Below are 17,554 nucleotides of genomic sequence, written 5' to 3'. Positions count from 1 at the left end.
GGTGGAATTCCTGATCTGGGGGACTGATTGGGAAGGGTTTTTCTGTCTCTTCCCGCCCTCTCTGGAGCACCTGGAATCCCATGCTGTCTCTCTTTGTGTTCCTTTTTCTCCTCGATCAAAAGGAAGGATTAATTATATTGATACATGTTCTAAAGCACTAAAACCCTACATTAAATGCTGCTAACAAAGACATCTTCTTGTCATGTATTAGTCAGAGCCCTGTCCTGTTTGTAGTGGGCTGCTTCTCTTCAGGAGTTTCCTCTGAGTCCACTGGCTGTTACTTTCCAGTTCCTACTCCCTGACATTTCCAAAATTGAGTGTAAATACTTTGAGGAAAGATTTTACTTTCGTGTGTATGTTCCAAAAGACAAAACAGATGCTGCTTTCTAAAACGAAAGCTCACCATCAGTCTCAGGATGGGTATTTTAAAATAAGAGTCTCCTAAATGCTGTCTGATCACTATTTGCTGAGCTTTTTGGAAATGGCAGGAGGAGGGAGGGAGAACTACACAAGTCATAAAGACAAATGTTGCCTTTGATTGGACATTAGCATTGATTAGTTTTACAGTTTCTTTTAAATTATATAAAAATATTTACTCATCTTCTCAGAGATATTCTGACAGTTTTTTTTCAATTTGTTGGGTGCATCAACAGACAACTGTTGCACTGTGTCTCAGTGAAGCAAGGTGGGGTTTGGTTGTTTGGGTTTTTTTTTGTTTGTTTGTTTGTTTGTTTTTTTTAAGCAACGAAGAATTTTAAAAACATCTAATGAAGAATTAAGTAATCTCAAATGAATATTCTCTGTTCTTTTAAACATTTAAAAAGACTTCAGCATGTGCTGTGTGATCCCTGTGGTTATGTCAGGAGAGAAGTCACGAAACTGCACAACTCCATGCAGCTTGGATCCCTTGAAAGATCTTTATTTACAGATGGTTTTTGAATTGTCCTTGGAGAAGGTGGAAAAGATGATGATAAAATAATCTTCTGCTGAGATCTTTTTCCTGACTTCTTAGTGATCACTCCTCCCAAATCTGGAGGCTCTGGCTCTGCTCAGTGTCCTGCTCTCCCCAAAGGTGTGTGTGACTGGGGTTATGGGGCTGCGTGGGGCTTTGGGCAAGTGCTGAACCCTACAAGTACAGAGTTAACATCTATCACTTCACAGTGCAACTGCATCAACACAGAAATCGTGGTGTTTATCTTCTGGAGACTTAGCAGCAGTGCTTGTGCAGCAGTGCGTGACTGTGTGAAAGCACTGAGCACTGCTTTAATTGGAATTTTGGAGCCAAATTCCCTCCTCAAAACAAACAAAACCAAACCAAACCTGTGTTTCGCCTACAGCCTCCCAGAGCAGGACCTGAGAGCCAGCTGTATTGTATTTAGTAAAACACAGTCACCTTGTTCAGGGTGCACAGCATCTGCAGGACCCGTTCTGTTTTGCAGAGCTCAGACGCTTGTCACCCTCTTTACTCTTCGTGCACTAGTAGGAGGAAGGATTTTTTTTCCTTTTAGAAAATCAGCAATGATGCCAAGTTTCCACAGAGTAATGCTTTACAACACTGCTGTTGTTAAGCTCTTGCCTTGTAGCCCATCAGCAACAACACTTTTCATTTTTCCTTCAGACAGGGAGCTACAAGTGCTGCTTTACAGTAAATACCATTTTTACACTGACCCTGCTGAGAGGGAGAAGCCATTCCTGCACTGAGGGCACAGGTGCTGATGAGTGTCACACTTGCCACAGCTTGTTCTAATTACTGTTGGAGGGACCTGATTTGGGCAATGCATTTCCCACCTGGAAGATGATAAATAACTTGAATTCAACTTCCTTATTTATGAGACTCAAAGTTTCTAAATTGTCCTTAACTGTTAACTCAGTTATTTTTTAATCTATCTGTAGAACAGGAAAAACTCTAATCCTTAACATTTTTGGAAATACTAGGACACTATCTCCTAGGTAAGAATAATATTCAGTTGTTGAAATGCTAAATATTGGTTTTAATTTAAAAAAAAAGTTAAAAAGCTGCCATAGAATTTTGGTGGAGCAGGGGAAATCCTTTTGTTCCTTGCTGTAAATGAAATGCATAATATTCTGTGCTGGAATTTTTACAGATATAATTAAACTCATTTTCCCCCCTGATTTTCTTGGTCTTTCTACCTCATTTTCTCTTGCAGACTCTTCCTGTAGATAGCATTGGTCCCCCTACCCTGTCTGTCTGAGTGTAGGAATTCTCTTCCCTCAATTTTGTTCTATGACAAAGCTGACTTGTATAATTCCTCACTTTATTGACTTGCTTATCTTTTATTACATGTTACTTAGAGATACCTATTATTTTTGGATTATACTCTCTAATTTTCCCCATCTGTTGCTCTTTAACTCCTTAATTGTTTTATTTAATTCAGTAAAACGTTGCAGGATAGAGTTTATGTGTAACATGTTGTACAAATTAAAACTAATTCTAATGAGACAAATTGCAGTGACCAGATTGTGTTAAGTATGTGACCTTTAGTGAAGCAGTTCAGCCTAGTTTTAGCCCAGTTGTAAAGAAAATTTAGATTGAAGAATTAAACTTTAAAAATGCACAAAAACCTCAGGAAGGTTTTATTTTATTTAATTTTAATCAGTGCATTGGATTGAAATGTTTTAAAGCCAGGAATCCTAATTTTTAAAAGACTGTAAACAGGCTACCAACAGGGATGAATTAATTATCATTTCTCTCAGCTGCACGTTCTGTAGCCAGAGCAAAGCTGATGGGCAAAGTGCTAATTTCTTGGCATTGCTGGCAGCTGGCCCTTTTTATAAAATCAGGAGTAGTGTCTTTCATTAGTTCTGTTTTGCAGAACAGGTGAACAATATTAACTTTCCAGTATTATTCTGGCAAGAAGAGAGGATAGGAAACAGATTTATTTTGCACTCAAGTCCCATATCCAGTCAAAGAAACCAGTGTTTGTCTTATGGTTTTGTACCAGCTGCTGCAGAGAGCTGTGTGAGCTCCCCTGACTTAGTCCAAGATGCAGTTGAATTGTGGATAAGCTGAAATGCTTCTGAAGAAAGGAATCAGCTTTGTTAGGCTGGATTTTTCCTGCATTTTAAGTACATGTGTTAATGGTTAATTCTGTGAGTTTGCAGTTTTACTATGGAATCAACATACAATGAAATGCTGGGGAAGGTACAGGTTTGGCTGTGCAGAATTTGCTCTGGGTGACTTGCTCTTTAAGTCTTTGCATTAAACCCTTTAGACATTAAAGGCAAGCTGAGTTCTTTATTGGATAACACTGCATGGTGATCTCCCAGCCCATTTGAGTGGGGGAAATAATTAAAGATTAGTGTTCAACCACATTAAATACTTCTTAATCAAGCTGTTTTTCAGGCAGTTGTAAAAAAATAGTCTTTTTAAATTTACAAATCTGTGTGTTAAAAAAGGTTGAGAAAATAACTGGTAAATCCTCAAAGGGTGGGTTTTGTTTTTGGTTTTTTTTTGTTGTTTGAAAAGGAAGAAAGCCTAAGCATGATGCCATCACTGCTGATTTTTTGGATTTCATATAATATATGTTGTTTTCGATACCTGTGTAATTTTGCAAGTTGTATTTAAGTAGTTGGTTTAATGTTTTAGATCTGTAGTTCAAATGAAGATTCATTCTGTAGATGTTCGTAAGGTCTGCGCTCCAATTAAGTGATTTATGTTCTCTTCCTGGCAAAATAATAATAATGAAAAAGTCTTAATGTATTCTGTTGCTCTGTTAGAATGTTGAATTTCCACTTAGGATGCAATAGGCAGCGTTAGAGCAGAAGCTAAAACCAGCACTACAGCAAAGACTGCAGAGGCACTTAGGAAACGTCAGCACTTTTGGATGGGTTTTTTTCCCTTTCCAATCCTTTTATCAGTGAGGCACTTACAATTCACATTGGAAGACCAAGAAAACAATATTAGACTTGCAGAGGGAGTTCATCTGTGTCCAAAGCATTTTAGCTAAATTAAAATAAAATCTAAGAAAGGTATTGGCTTGTGCCAACTCTTGCAGGAGTCTGGGTTGGGCTAACATGTGCTGTGAGCCACAGCTGCTGGGTTTGTCAGCTCCTGCCTTCTCCTCTGTGCAAAGGGCCAGTCCAAGCTCTTTAACATCCCTGTGGCTCCGTTCCCCCAGCTCAGAGAGGAGGATGCTGTTTCCTCTGGGGGTTGTTTGCTGTGGAAGCTGTTGGATGAGTGTTCAGCTGCCTGTCTGGGCTGTCCCCACCACTGCAGTGCACCACGCTGGGGCCGGCTGCAGGCTGGGTGTGCTCTGTGCCCTGCTGCAAAGCTGTGAAACTGCACAGAACCTGCCTGCGTTTATCAAAGCAGGAAGGACGATTGAATCTAGAAATGTTTGCTTAGCTCAACACATCTGTTTGACCAGGATGCAGATGAGCATGTTCTGGTTCTGTTGGGTGCTTTCTCCCAGCACAAGAGGGACTCTTGCAAGGAGGGTGCTGCTGATGGACTGGCACATTCTGGTTTGTCCTCAGGTCAAGTGATATCAGCTGTCTAACTGCCTCTTAGGGTGAAGGTTTTGGGAAGTCTGTTATTCTCTAAGTCTGGAATTTTTTGGATTTCCCCTTTAGGATACTTCGTGCTCCCCCCAGGCACTGGACTTGACTTCCATTACAGAAATAGGGGGCTTGAAACTTCTGTCTAAGAAATAGGAAATCTATTAGTAATCATCACCTTTTTTTTTTCTTTCCTTTTCAGGTTTGCTGTTTATTTTTCTTGATTACTGCCATATTTTTCCATCTGCTTTTTCGTTTTTTTTTGTTTTGGCCTCACTTTAATTTATCTGGTTTTCTACAGTTACTATTAATAACTAATATTTATTTTGCACACTATTGCAGTAAGCTTCCCATTATGTCTGCCGTGAGAAGCAGGGAATAAAAAACTGGAACTTTAGGATAAACTCAGCAGACAAGTTTCTTGTTACAGCCTTCTGCTACCTCAGAGCAAATTTTGTGAAGTGCACAGGCTGAGCCTGCTGGAAGTTTGCATGCTTATTAAACATGCTTAACAAAACTCTGGCACAATGTCAGGAAGCAGAGAAAAACTCCTCTTGACCATCTCAAAACAGGATGATTATAATTGTGAGAAAGCAGTTACAGAAAAAGAAACATTGGTGAATTTTCTTCCATGTCACTAATACCATGCAGGCTGTCAGTTCTTCAGCCCACTGGAGAGATTTATGGAATCAGTCCACGATCCAGGATATTGAAAGAGGCAGGTTTGTTAGCTAGAAAAGAGAGCCTTATAGAGAATAAAAATAATACACTTTACAAGAAGGTTTTCATAGAAAACAGATTAACTTCCTGCAGTCCCTTGGTTTTGCCTGGCTGCAGGTTAAAAGTTGAGCATAAAGACAAAAGCAGAGATCAGATATGTAAGTTAGCCCTTGTAGAACACAACAATGTTATGAAATATTGCTTAAAAACCTGATTTACTTTTACACATGACTTGAAATGCACAATATAATACCAGACAAATGCAACTTGAGATGGGGGATTAAATGTGGTTTTATTTGACCACACAATTCCGCTTTTTCAAGCCCTTTTTGTTCTGCTTTGCATGTGTCTTCCTTTCAGATCTTACTAATTTTGCTTTGCTAAGCCATTTTGTCACACTTTTACCACAGCTCTGCTGTGCCTCAGTGCCACACCAAAGTGACAGCTTAAGACTTCCTCCTCCTGGGTCTGAAATACCCTGTACTTTGTCTCTTCTCTGTCCGAGTTCCCTGATCATTTGTCTGGGTTGAAGGTCTGTCTTTAAAGAACTAATATTTTGTTGCCGGCAAAATAAAGGGAAGGTGAAGGCAGGGTCAGAGTGTGGATCAGTGTTAAACAAATTGTGAAGGTCGCAAAGAATTTTAATCTGACTTGAAAAAGAGACTTGTATCCAGCAGCACATTTTTGTTAGCGCTCTTCTGAATGGACAATTGTGGCTACTCTGAGAATTTGGTGTAGACTGCATGACTGGTATAAATTGAATTAGTCTCGTGACAAGGACATAGTCCCCTTTTTTTCTTATCTGCCTGATGGAAAGCAGAAGAAAGCCCTGCGTGACACGTCTTGACCCGCAATGTCAGTGTGGGCTTTTGTGACAGGCTCTGATTTCTGGCCTCTCATTTGATAAAACCAATTTGGTGGAGGCTACAAAGGAGCTTGCTGAACACTAAATGTACTTACAGAAAAGGGTGTCTGTGGGTGAGTAGAGAGGGCTGCCAGCCCCTCCTCATCGTCATTACAGAGCCAGAGACTTTCTGAAAATGGGGCAGAGCCTTGGGGACACTCACCCCAAACAATGCCCTGTGCAGCTCTCTGCAGGCTCACCTTTAGTTGTCCTTTTGTCATCACTGAGCCTTCCCTCTCCTCTATTTGCTTACTTCTTACATTTTTCTTTCCCACTTCTCTACCCTCCTCTTTTCTTCTTCCATTCCTGTCTTGCCCCACCCTTTGTCCTTTAAACCAGACTGAAACCTCCTCCCCTTCTCTGTGCTGATGGGGCACCCACAGGAAATCAGGGTAAATGCTGTTTTTCCTCAGCATGAAAACATCCCAGCTTTCTGGTTTCATGTCCATTTCCCACCCATTCCTGATGCTCTCCTTCCTACCTCCACTGCACTGCTAGAGGGCTGTGAACCTGGAACTATTTATAGTTCATCAAGGGGAAAAGCACTCAAATGCAGGCTGGGAAACAGGAAAATGTTACCTGCACTCACAATGCAGATCAAACCATTTTTTAACGTGCTTTAAGTACTAGAAAGACTTCTTGAATTGCGTTGATTGTTGAGGTTTTTTTTGTTGTTGGTTTTTAAACAAGGTTAAAAATTCAGTTTTTCCAATTGATACATAATGCAGTGGGACTTTAATGAGGTAGATTAAGATCTTTTCAGTGTAAATTTAAAAGGCTCACAAGAGAATGATTGTCATGTTTTTTCCTGAATATTAACTTCAAATAAGAAGTTGTAATCTGAGCAGGAGTAACCAAATATTTTTGCAGTCTGTAAACAAATAGAAGCATGCTGAGAAAATTACATTTACACCACAGGGTTGTGACTCCAAGGCATGAGATTTGGCTGCAGGTACTCTGACAATGAATCATGGCATTGTGCCAGCATCACCATCACATTTGAGTGATGTTTGCTCGAAGTTCTGTCATTTGTATGAGGAATTCTGCTGGTTTTGGTTGGAGAGTCATTTCAGCTCATTCCATAGACCTCTAGAGGAAAGAAACAAAATTGAAAACACCATGTGGTGTAACAAATCCAGCAACATCTACTTTTCCAAGCACGTGGAGGTTCCATTAGCTGATGCAGATTTGAGAAATGTGTTCTCTTTGTTAACACAATGTATTTTTTTTTCTGTTCTCTTTTTCAGAGATCTGAGCGAAAACCAGATAAAAGGAATCCCTAGAAAGGCCTTTCGAGGAATCATTGATGTGAAGAACTTGTAAGTGACAACTTCATTAATATTTGTGGTGAAAACCTTTCTCCTCTTGTTACATCTGGTTGTTACTCTCAGTTTGAGTACCTTGTGTCCAGCTCTGTGCAGCACCAAAGGGACCCTGGAGGTTTTTGTCAGGGTTGCTTTGGTCCTCATGCCTGTGAACACACCTGGGGAGGTTTTGAGCTGAGGAAAAAGAACAGACTCAGACACTTCACCCTTCCTGCAGGACTGTCCTAGAGCAAGATGTGCATAGGGAAGATTACTGGTAGAGTTTGGGGATGGAGTTGAAATGTTTTGCTTAGTTTAAGTTTTCTGTCCCATCACTTCTGTCAAAAGTAAATATTACAAACTGTGGCACTCAGGCACAGTGGTTGAGCACAAATATCAGAAAATGAAAACTGCACAAACTTTGACAGCTTGTATTTAAATTAAAATAATTTTAAGAGAGAAAACAGGGCTGTGGTTTTTGTGCTAATGGAGCCAGACTGTCCTAGCCTTTTGCTGTAAGGTAGCCTGAAATGTGTGCAAAGACTTTGAGCTCTGTGTTTCCAGAGCTGCTGGAGGCTCTCACATGTTATGTAACAGAAACCCCTTTTTGTGCACACTCACTGTAACCCACCCTTGGCTTTGCTGGAGTCAGCACGGGGCGAACTGAGCAAGGAAACAACAGCTCCTGGCTTGGCAGGCTCGGGATTTCCTGGGACAACCTGCAGCCACTCTCAGAAGCATTTCAGAGCCATTAGAGTTAGCACTGTGTTACCACACCAGTAGCTGAAAACTGATCTCCACTGTGTTAAATATTGGAAGCACTGCATAAACGGTGTGGATTTTTTAAAATTGAGTGGAAGGAACAGCTAAAGGAGATCTGAAAAGAAGCCCTCTTCTACAAACAGTCTTGCAACATAGCCGTGCTATTTTCAGATCTTGCCCCAATGAAATGTTCTCAGGCACTGATGTGGTCTCTCGGGCATCCTGAGAAGGACCTGGAGTTGGACTTGGTGATCCTGATGGGTCCCTTCCCTTTTATCATGTCATCATGAGTTGTACTTGTATTGTGTGATCTTATAGGAACAATGGATAGTATTTTGTTTCAGAAAATCAACCTTTCTCAGCTGTAATTCACTGTTGTTGTCTGACTTCATTTCAAATAACAGTTTGCATTCAGAGTTTAGGTCACCTCTGACAAGCTGTCACAACCAGAACAGGTGTTTTATTTATGCACCCACTCTCAGTGCAGAAGGATCCAGGGTTTCTCCTTTCCATGAGCTGGTACCAAGGGGTGACTGGCTGGAGTGCTTACAGGAACTGTATAAATGTTGGGATTTCAAGCTTTAACAAAAACTTGTATCTGTTAGTTAGGCAGTAACTAAGTTTTTAAGTTTTTTTGAGTTTTGTTGTAGAAGACACAGTATCAGAAGTACTTCCCTGTAGCTACAGTTTCTGACTTCTGTGAGCACTGAAGTTATCACAGTCATAAAATAATTCTTGTTTGGAGTGTTCTTCCAGTCCAGCCTCCAGCTCAGCAGGAGCACAAAGCTTGGTACTCTAACAGATTGCTGTTGTGAGCCATGAGTACTGATTATTTAGATCAACAGCAGGAGAAGCAGACTTTTCACTCACATCTAGACGTTCTTTCTTGGTAAGAAATGTACAAATCCTGTGCCCATGGTGGTCCATGGCACTGTTGCTTCCAGACACAGATGAGTGGCCTGTGACTTGCTGAGAAAACGATGGCACAGTCTTGAGCCAACTTGCTGCTGGAGTTACATTAAAATTTCTCCAGCAGTAGCTCTAAGGGTGTGATGCAAGCTGAACCAATAGTTAAAGCTCTTCAAGCAGTGAGCTCAAACATGCTGATTCCCATTTTCAGCCTGTGTTTGGCAGCCAGGTCTCTCCCTTCTGGGTCCCAGCAGTGACCATGGCAGTGAGCAGGGGTGTTCACTGCCTGAGCAGGAGAATGAGCCTGTGCCTCGGGGTGCCAGCACCTGCTGGTGACTGTGACACAAAGGTGCTGATGGCGCAGCAGCAGGGTGGGCTGTTTCTATGGTTATCACTTTGCAGATTTCTTGTGCTGCCTCAGTGTTCTTCCACTTTATAAAGCATGTTTGGAGAATTTTGGGTACAAGAAATAAAGGTACAAATTGTCACATACTCCCCAGCCCTTTCCAATTTATATTTAGAATTTGTATAGGGAAAGGCTGACATGCAATGGCCTCTATTTTCATGGCTTGACCTTTAACATGGCCTCACATTCTTCCAGGTTCTTCTGTAAGTGTCCCAATGTCATAGCAAAAAAAAAACCAAAAAAACAAAAAACAAAAAAAACTCTGGAGATATTATAATAGGGACACAGCAAGTGCTAGACCAGATGAAAGTCTCCAGATTAATGCTGTCTCTAACAGCAGCTTGGAAAGCTTCCCTCAGGACAAAATGCAGAATTGATGCAATAGACTGAGCCAGGGCATGAATTCCTTTTGGACACCAGCTCTGAAACACGCAGCCTGAGGGCTCAGTATAAATTACAGTGGGTGCCATTTGGAAGCCCTGTGAGAATTACTCTGTCCCAGCATGGCCATGGCAGTGAGGGACACAGAGTCACAGGTTGTCTCCAGCTGGAGCAGACTGGTGTAAAAAAAATCTTCTTCCAAAGGCAAAGGTGCTGCTGCATATGTGAAGCAAAGAGAGCCTTTGGTGGTGTCCCTCAAGCACCAGGGCTGCAGAGCTGGCTTGATACAGGAAAAAAAATATTTTAAAAATTGTTGAAATTGTAGGGGTGTGGGGGGGTAATGTTATAAAAAGCATTGATCCAAGATGTTTTTCACTGTGTCTTTCTTTTTAAATGATAGAAGATTTCTGTCTTTTATCTTTCTCTTAGCAGAACAGTGAGCCCTGGAAAACAGGCTTGGATTAGGGCTGTGGTAAAGAATTTTAAATGTCAGGGAGACCAGTGTTTTTGCACAAGACAAAGCCAAAGCAGAGGCTGGAGTTTTTCAAACTCCTAAGTGGGGGAAGTTTCAGTGTACAAATTATTTTCATATTAAGTGTTTTCTGCTGTTTGAGTACAAAAATCAAAGAATCTGCACACAAATAAATTAATGGGTCTATTTCTAACTGAAATGTAGAAATAATTATACAGCTTTTAGAAAGTTTCACGAGCCCATAATGTCCATTACCAGTAGTGAATTTATTTGGGAATTTGGCATAAACTGACACTTTGAACACATTGTGGAGTAGATGCATGAACTCTGCTCAGTGGCCCTAAGAGCTGAACAGGAGAGGGCAAGAGAGGGCCAGCCTGCAGAGCACACCTGTATTCAATTTCTGTTACTTATTACTCAGAGAACAGGAAATGTTTCTTGCAGGAATCTAGCCCCAAGTAAGCACATTTATTTCAAGAATTACAGTATATGGGTTTGGGTCTCATTCAGCTTTGGGCTAACTCAGCGCTGTCAGCCATGGCCTTCCATCATAAAAATATATAGAGCTGCTTCTTGGATTTCTGCACGTTTCCCCTGCTCCTATCACATCTTGGCATGCAGGGGAGCGTTCCTCTGCTGAGGCATTCCTGCAGTTGCTCACCTCACTGAGGGCAGCCGGGATCCCAGTACAGGGATATACAGAGCTTGGTGTTAGGAAGAAAATCCTCCCTGGGCAGGCCCTGCAGCTCTGCAGGCTGTCCCTGGATCCCTGGAGGTGTTCCAGGCCAGGTTGGACAGGGCTTGGAGCATCCTGGGATTGTGGAAGGTGTCCCTGCCCATGGCAGGGGGTGCAACAAGACAATCTTTGTGATCCTTTCCACCCCAAACCATTCAATGACTCTACAAACATCTCCCAGCCAAGGCATGGAAAACAGAAATCCGTGTGCAGTGTGGATGCAGGGAAGAATGCCAGGGCAGCAGGGCAGAGGGGAAGTCACTGTGTGGGAACACCACTCAGAGCTAGAGCCACACAGAACAGCACAGGCACTGCTTTTTCCATCAAGGGTTGCTGCAGCTTCTTGTTCTTGATTCACTGGAATTCAGTTCCATCCATATTCAGCTCCTGCTTTTTATCTCTCATAGGCTTTGGCTGTCAGATTCTGTAGAACTGGGATTCAGGAAGGAAAAAAAAAAGTTGACAGGTTCATGTGTCGTGATAATACAGGCTCACAGCATTTCTGTCTGAATACTTCTCAGCCTCACCTGAGATATAGCTCCTATCACTGCACCTGCAAGAGGCTCTCCCTGCATCCTGGGACCACCTAGCAAATTGTGGGTAATGTCCTCCTTGATAGCCCTAAAGGTTCTTGTGGAGGAAGAAATGAAGCATTTAGATTTGTGTGTTTAAAAATACAGAAATACATCAGCACATGTGTAACGTTTAACACTTCTGCAAGTCAGTGCACATTTATTTTCCTAGTGGTTAAATTACCTCTGCAGTATGGAAAATCAGAGCTCTGTGAGTACTGTAAAATATTGTTGTACCTATTAGTTTCAGTTCCTTATTTGTTAAATGGCTTTTCCTGGAAAATTCTGTTACTTTTTCTGCATGCATCTACTATTAGCATCAATCCATGGGACTTTTACAAAAATTAAACATCTCAATTGCACATTCAGGTTTTGGAAAAAGCTGAACTTGCTCTTTACATTGAGAGGTATTTTTGCATTCACCTACACAAAATATTAAAATGTTCCTATGTAATTTTTTAAACCATCACAGCCAGCTCTGCAGAGTATATTTGTAGCTCCTGCCATTCAGCCATAGGAAAAATTAAACATACCTGTCAAGTTAAACTAATGAATAAACTAATGAATGAAGGAAATAATGGTTGATTTGTGTGTAGCCATTTCACTAGAAGAAAGCAAGTGATTGTGAGTTATTTGCCATACATAAATATGCAGTAGATCTTAATGAAATGTTACACTACAAAACATAACTCCTTTAGTCTGGGTTCTCCAGGGAAGCTATTATCCAGAGCCCTCTGAAATTCCTGGCCGTAGTTTCTTGACATTTGTGTACAGTATTCAGTGTTTCTCTTGCTGTTTGCAGTAAAATAAAACTAAAGGAGGAAGATAAACAGTTGGCCAGATTTTCCATTCGTTTGGTGTAAGATCTGGAATAAGCCTTCTGAAGCCAGTGGTTGGACTCAAATAAAAGCAAAGAAATGCCTAGAGGAGAACTGATTATCATGTGTTGGGTTATACATTTGCTTTTGTATCTCCCAGTGGACTGAACAATATGTATCTATATTTGATGGTGTGCATTAAAAGCTCAGTATATTTTAAATAAGAATACATGAAAATTTAAGGAAAGGATATATTTCTATTATGGAACAGATTTCAGGTTGTTTTGACAAAGCACTGGCTAAACAGGTCAGAGGCATGGAAAGAGCCATTTTGAATACTCATTGGAGATAAGCCTTTTGCACTCTTTGGGGGGCAAAAAGATCACATTACTTCAACTGTATAAATTTGTAAATAATTTTCCTCCTCCTTGTCCATAAATTCACACTGCACTCAATGTATTCCATCAGTGTATTCCTTTCTGCCTCCTGTAATTGGACTTCATTGTGATAGTGACCATAATGAATTCAAGAGAGATCTCTGTGGCCATCACATTTGCTTTCCTAGAAATGTCATTGTCATGCAGCATTATTATAACAATAAAATAACAAGTTCCCAACTCACCACCTTCTATGGAGAAACACCACCTGCAGCGTCAGTTAATTTTATGAATACATTAGTTTGAGCTTTTGCCATCTGTTCTACCCCTTATAAGAAATGCAAGAAGCATATATTTCACAATTAACTCGTTAAAAGGATATGATTGATTGGAATGCACACACATGTTCCCTGCACCATGGTTAAGGTGAGATGTGCAGAACCAACCAAGAACTCAGAGTCGCAGCAGAGGACATTTTGTGAGACAGAAGTGCTTCTCTCTTGACATCCTCACCACGCACACAGGACCAGCACATCAAGTGACACAGAGGGGTGACACTGGTTGCTTCATTGTTCTCTTGAGAGCCGTGGCCCAGCCCTGCAGGGGCTCCCTCGTGGTTCTGCTCAGGGAACTGCTGCTTTCCTGCCTGAGGTCACCGGGTGTACAGGAACCCTTGGCCTGTCTTTCTATTCTATTCTGTTTGGAATCACTAACCTCTAAAATCTACCTGCCTGATCTTTCTAAATGGCTTCCCTTGTCTGTCTTACAGTGATGATAAGAGAAAAAAAGCAAGAAAGCTGAAATGGTGTGCAGGCTGGCTTTGGACAGGCAGGAATGTGTAGGGAGGAATTGTGGGTTTTGTGTCCCAGCTGTAGGTGCTTTCCTGTTTGCTCTGGTTCCATCAGGAATGTCACAGCTGCTGCAGCCCCAGCCAAGGAAAAGCCTGTTAGGAACATGGAGATGAAAACTTGAAATTTAGTTCAGAAACTGCATTCTTTTAATCACAGTTTTTTCTCTGCCTCCAGTGAATCAGCAGAGGTTTCTTTCTCTCTGTGCTGCATTGGAGAGGTGATGTGTTCATCATCAGCATCTTCCTGATGGTCTGTGGGAGCACAGGATCCTGGGCACAGGGTCTGTGCCCAACCTGAGTCCTGTCCTTGGGTCCCTTCTCTTGCAGAAGAGTTTTGTGCAGGATGGCTGAGGGTGAGCAAGGGGTCTGGAATAAAAAGCTAATTCTTCATTTTTGTAGAATATGCTGCACAGAGGCAGTGTCTTCTGAGTAACTGTGCTGAATGATGGTGCTCTCTGGCAGTTTATTGGAATTCCCATAAAATACCGGGGGATTTAAGTGTTTTTACAGCCCTGAAACTTCTGTGTGTCTCTTTTGACATCATAAGGAATAGTCATTATTCAGAATTACCTTCTTGAGAAGAAAGTTTCATAGGATTTTTGCAATGTGCACTGAGGCTAAGAGATACCAGTTCAGCAGTGATGTTGCTAGTGAGTGAGCCAGCTTCAGTCTTGATGGTGCATTTGTGTAAATGCTTGGCATTAGTGTTATTTCAGCCCTTCAGGGACATTTTAGACCGGCATGAAGTGACAGAACAATGAGGAATGGCTTTAAGCTGACAGAGAGCAGATTTAAGTTGGATATTAGGAAGAAGTTCTTCCCTGTAAGGGTGCTGAGACCTGGCACAGGTTCCCAGAGAAGCTGTGGCTGCTCCTGGATCCCTGGAGGTGTCCAAGGCCAGGTTGGACAGGGCTTGGAGCAGCCTGGGACAGTGGAAGGTGTCCCAGCCCATGGCAGGGGTGGAATGAGATGAGCTTTAGTTCCTTCCCACCCAAACTGTGCTATGATTCTGTGATCCTGTGGTTCATGTGGTCCTCTGAAGGGTTTGGTCCCGGTCTGCAGGACATTCCTGTGTTTTAGGACAGGAGCTGTTAATAGGAATGCTGCTGCTTGCATTATTCCCCAGCAGCCTGGGATGGTCCCATGTGCCTCAGGGAGCAGTGGAACAGACATGTGCAGACTAACACCCTGCAAAGTCTGCAGCACATCTGATAAACACTGGACATCCCAAAACCACTCCATAAGTGTTTAAACCTGTGCCATATTTGGTAGTGTGATCAGTCCCTACTTGTATTTTTTAAACACATTTGGGTTTATGTAATCCCCTTTCTCTTGTCCCTTGCTAATAAATGAAACACCAGGTGGACAAACCAGCACAGCACAATCTTAAATCTGTTGAATGTGCTAAACTGTGACTTGGACTTCATGTGAGATTGATTGCACAGATTGAAAATGCGCTGCTGATTTATTTTTTCTATTTTTAAAGGAAAACATCTGCTCTAAGTAGGGTGGATGTCTGCTCTGTTCTCTTGTCCACTTGCATTTCAGGAAGTGTTTGTTTTCATGGATGTCTGTAGTTGTGGGCTCAACTGGCCACAAGGGACCTGTCACTGACAACTTATTAAAAGCTGAACCATCACTCCTGAGGAACAGATTTCCTCACTATAAAGGTTGCTTTCCCCTGAGTAAAATGTCAGATAAATAAAAAGCTGAAATATCTCTTAAGTGTGTTCTACTTATAAAATAGAAGTGCATAAGCCAGTAATAGTAGTAGTGGAGGATGTATGTTTGGTGGCATTTAATATTTTTTAAATTTTCATTTTACTGAACTAATCAGAGCTGACTACCTCCATAACAAGGTTATTCATAATTCTGATTTACCCAATTCCTGTATCCTGGATATTCACTTCAGTATATATTGGTTTTAGTATTAATTTTTGGACAAACCACAGATTTTTTTAATGTTTCTTGAAGAAGTAAAACAAAGATCAATACCAATTGTTTTCTCCTTTTCTGGAAATGTATTTCAAGCATTATTGAAAGCCTGCACTTTAATTGTTGATACGGTAAAGTCCTAATGCTGATGACAAGAAAGATGAAGTATCCTACACAGGCCTAAGTCATCATTTCCATCTACTTCGAATTCTGTTCTGATCTTCCCTGTGCTGTATGTCTTGCATAATTTATTGCCTTCTCCAGCCTGTGAGGGGCTCCTTGTGCAGCCATCAGCAATGAGCCCTGGTAGTGTTCATCAGTGGGGCTTGAGGAGTGACATGGATGTGCTGTGTCCCATCAGGAACACAACACAGCTGGCACAGGGATGGAATCCTTTGCACAGGAGACTGAAAAAGTCCAGCCTTTGTGTGTCAGAACCTCAGGCTTGATGGTCACTTTTACAGTTTCTCTTTGATTAGGTAAAATCCAGGAGTCTAGAGGTTTAAATTGTATATAACTCACTTACCTAAATGGGACATTGGTGGAATTTTTTAAACAAGATCATAAACTCTGGGTCCAGAGTTTGATAAAAGAAAACCTCATCCCTAATCCTGAATGGGACCCATTATCTGGGGTTTGAAATCTGCTACAAAAAGTCTGGGTGACTATTGCTATTTCCAGAGATTACTTATCTGCTTACTTATTTTGCTGAGGTCTGCTCGCTGCTTTCTGGGCTGCTTATTCTTTTATCCTAATGAAGCACAGATACATTTTGATGCAGCACCCATTGCTGAAGCACTGCCTTTGTATGAAGAATAATGAATAGCAGATTTGGCTCTTTTCTGTTTTAATAGACTTACAAGAGTCTCTCTGACAGAAACAAACTCCAGAAAATACCTTGATTTAAAAACGGGCTATGTGGTATCTTACTGTCCTTTTGATATAAAACTTGATTAAAATGGAATGTGACATCAGTTGAAGAAGTATGAAAATCAAATTTTCTTTATTACGTACGTGTTTAGGCTAACCTATGCCTACAGTTTATCTTTGTATAATTTATGCTGACTTTGTGCCATGCCTTAATTTTGAATACATTTGTTGAAGATTTCCTGTAGCATTCATCTATGATTGTCAAAAGGAAGTTTTATTCTAAAAAAAGAGATAGTACTGGTTTAAATTATGAATCTAAATAGCTTCATAACCAGAGTGAACTCTGAATTTACATCATTTTTATGATAGCCACACCATTCCAGGTTTATTGATTTTGTCATTTGCTTCATTACATTTAATGCAAACCTTTTGTATGAAATTATTCTGGTGCTGTGCTGGCCACGGAGGGGTCAGCATGTGCAGTCTCTAGCCAAAACAGCACAGCAATATCATTTTAGTGCAGACTCCATGGAGAAAGGGGGGTTGTAAACACTGTCCACCAGCAGAACAAAGTTTGCCTTTTCCACTTGACCTTCCCAGCTGGATGAAGTTAAAACCGCAGCTTGAGTTGTCTTTTTTCCACTCTTTTGTCTCCCCCTGTGTTTGGCTTCAGCTCTTTGGTCACTGTGACAAATGGCTGTTACTGGCCAGAAAAAGGAGTTTGGGGGTGGGTTTGGGCAGAGCCTGCTGGGTCCCTGGAGGTGCCAGGCTGTGCTGGGAACGCCTGGCAGCGCCAGTTCTGTGCCCACGGAGATCTCCCAAAGGAGATGGTCTGCAGGGGTGCTGATCTCCTGCTCAGAAGCTGTTCTCAAGGGCCCCTTGCTTCTTGCCTTTCAAGGCAGAGACACTGGGATTCTGGGGTCTCCAGCTGTTTTTCCATTTTGCTGGGATTCAGTTCTGATACTTGGTTTTGTGAACAGGTGACAATGTGCCTGGATTTGATGTGCTTTTTAAGGGGTC

General features: G+C 41.5%; 1 protein-coding gene across 1 annotated transcript in view; it reads left to right on the top strand.

Annotated features, from left to right (window-relative positions):
- Positions 1-17,554, top strand: part of SLIT3 (slit guidance ligand 3) — a 467,475-nt gene that overhangs the window by 227,758 nt on the left and 222,163 nt on the right. The window contains exon 5 of the mRNA XM_041488030.1: positions 7,390-7,461. Within this exon, the coding sequence (XP_041343964.1) occupies positions 7,390-7,461 (72 nt within the window). The remainder of the gene's footprint in view (positions 1-7,389; positions 7,462-17,554) is intronic.

The sequence above is a fragment of the Pyrgilauda ruficollis genome, unplaced genomic scaffold, assembly GCF_017590135.1.
Source record: "Pyrgilauda ruficollis isolate IOZ18807 unplaced genomic scaffold, ASM1759013v1 scaffold86, whole genome shotgun sequence".
Lineage (NCBI taxonomy): Eukaryota > Metazoa > Chordata > Aves > Passeriformes > Passeridae > Pyrgilauda > Pyrgilauda ruficollis.
Note: the sequence above shows the minus strand (reverse complement) of the source record. Positions and strands in the feature narration are given on the sequence as shown.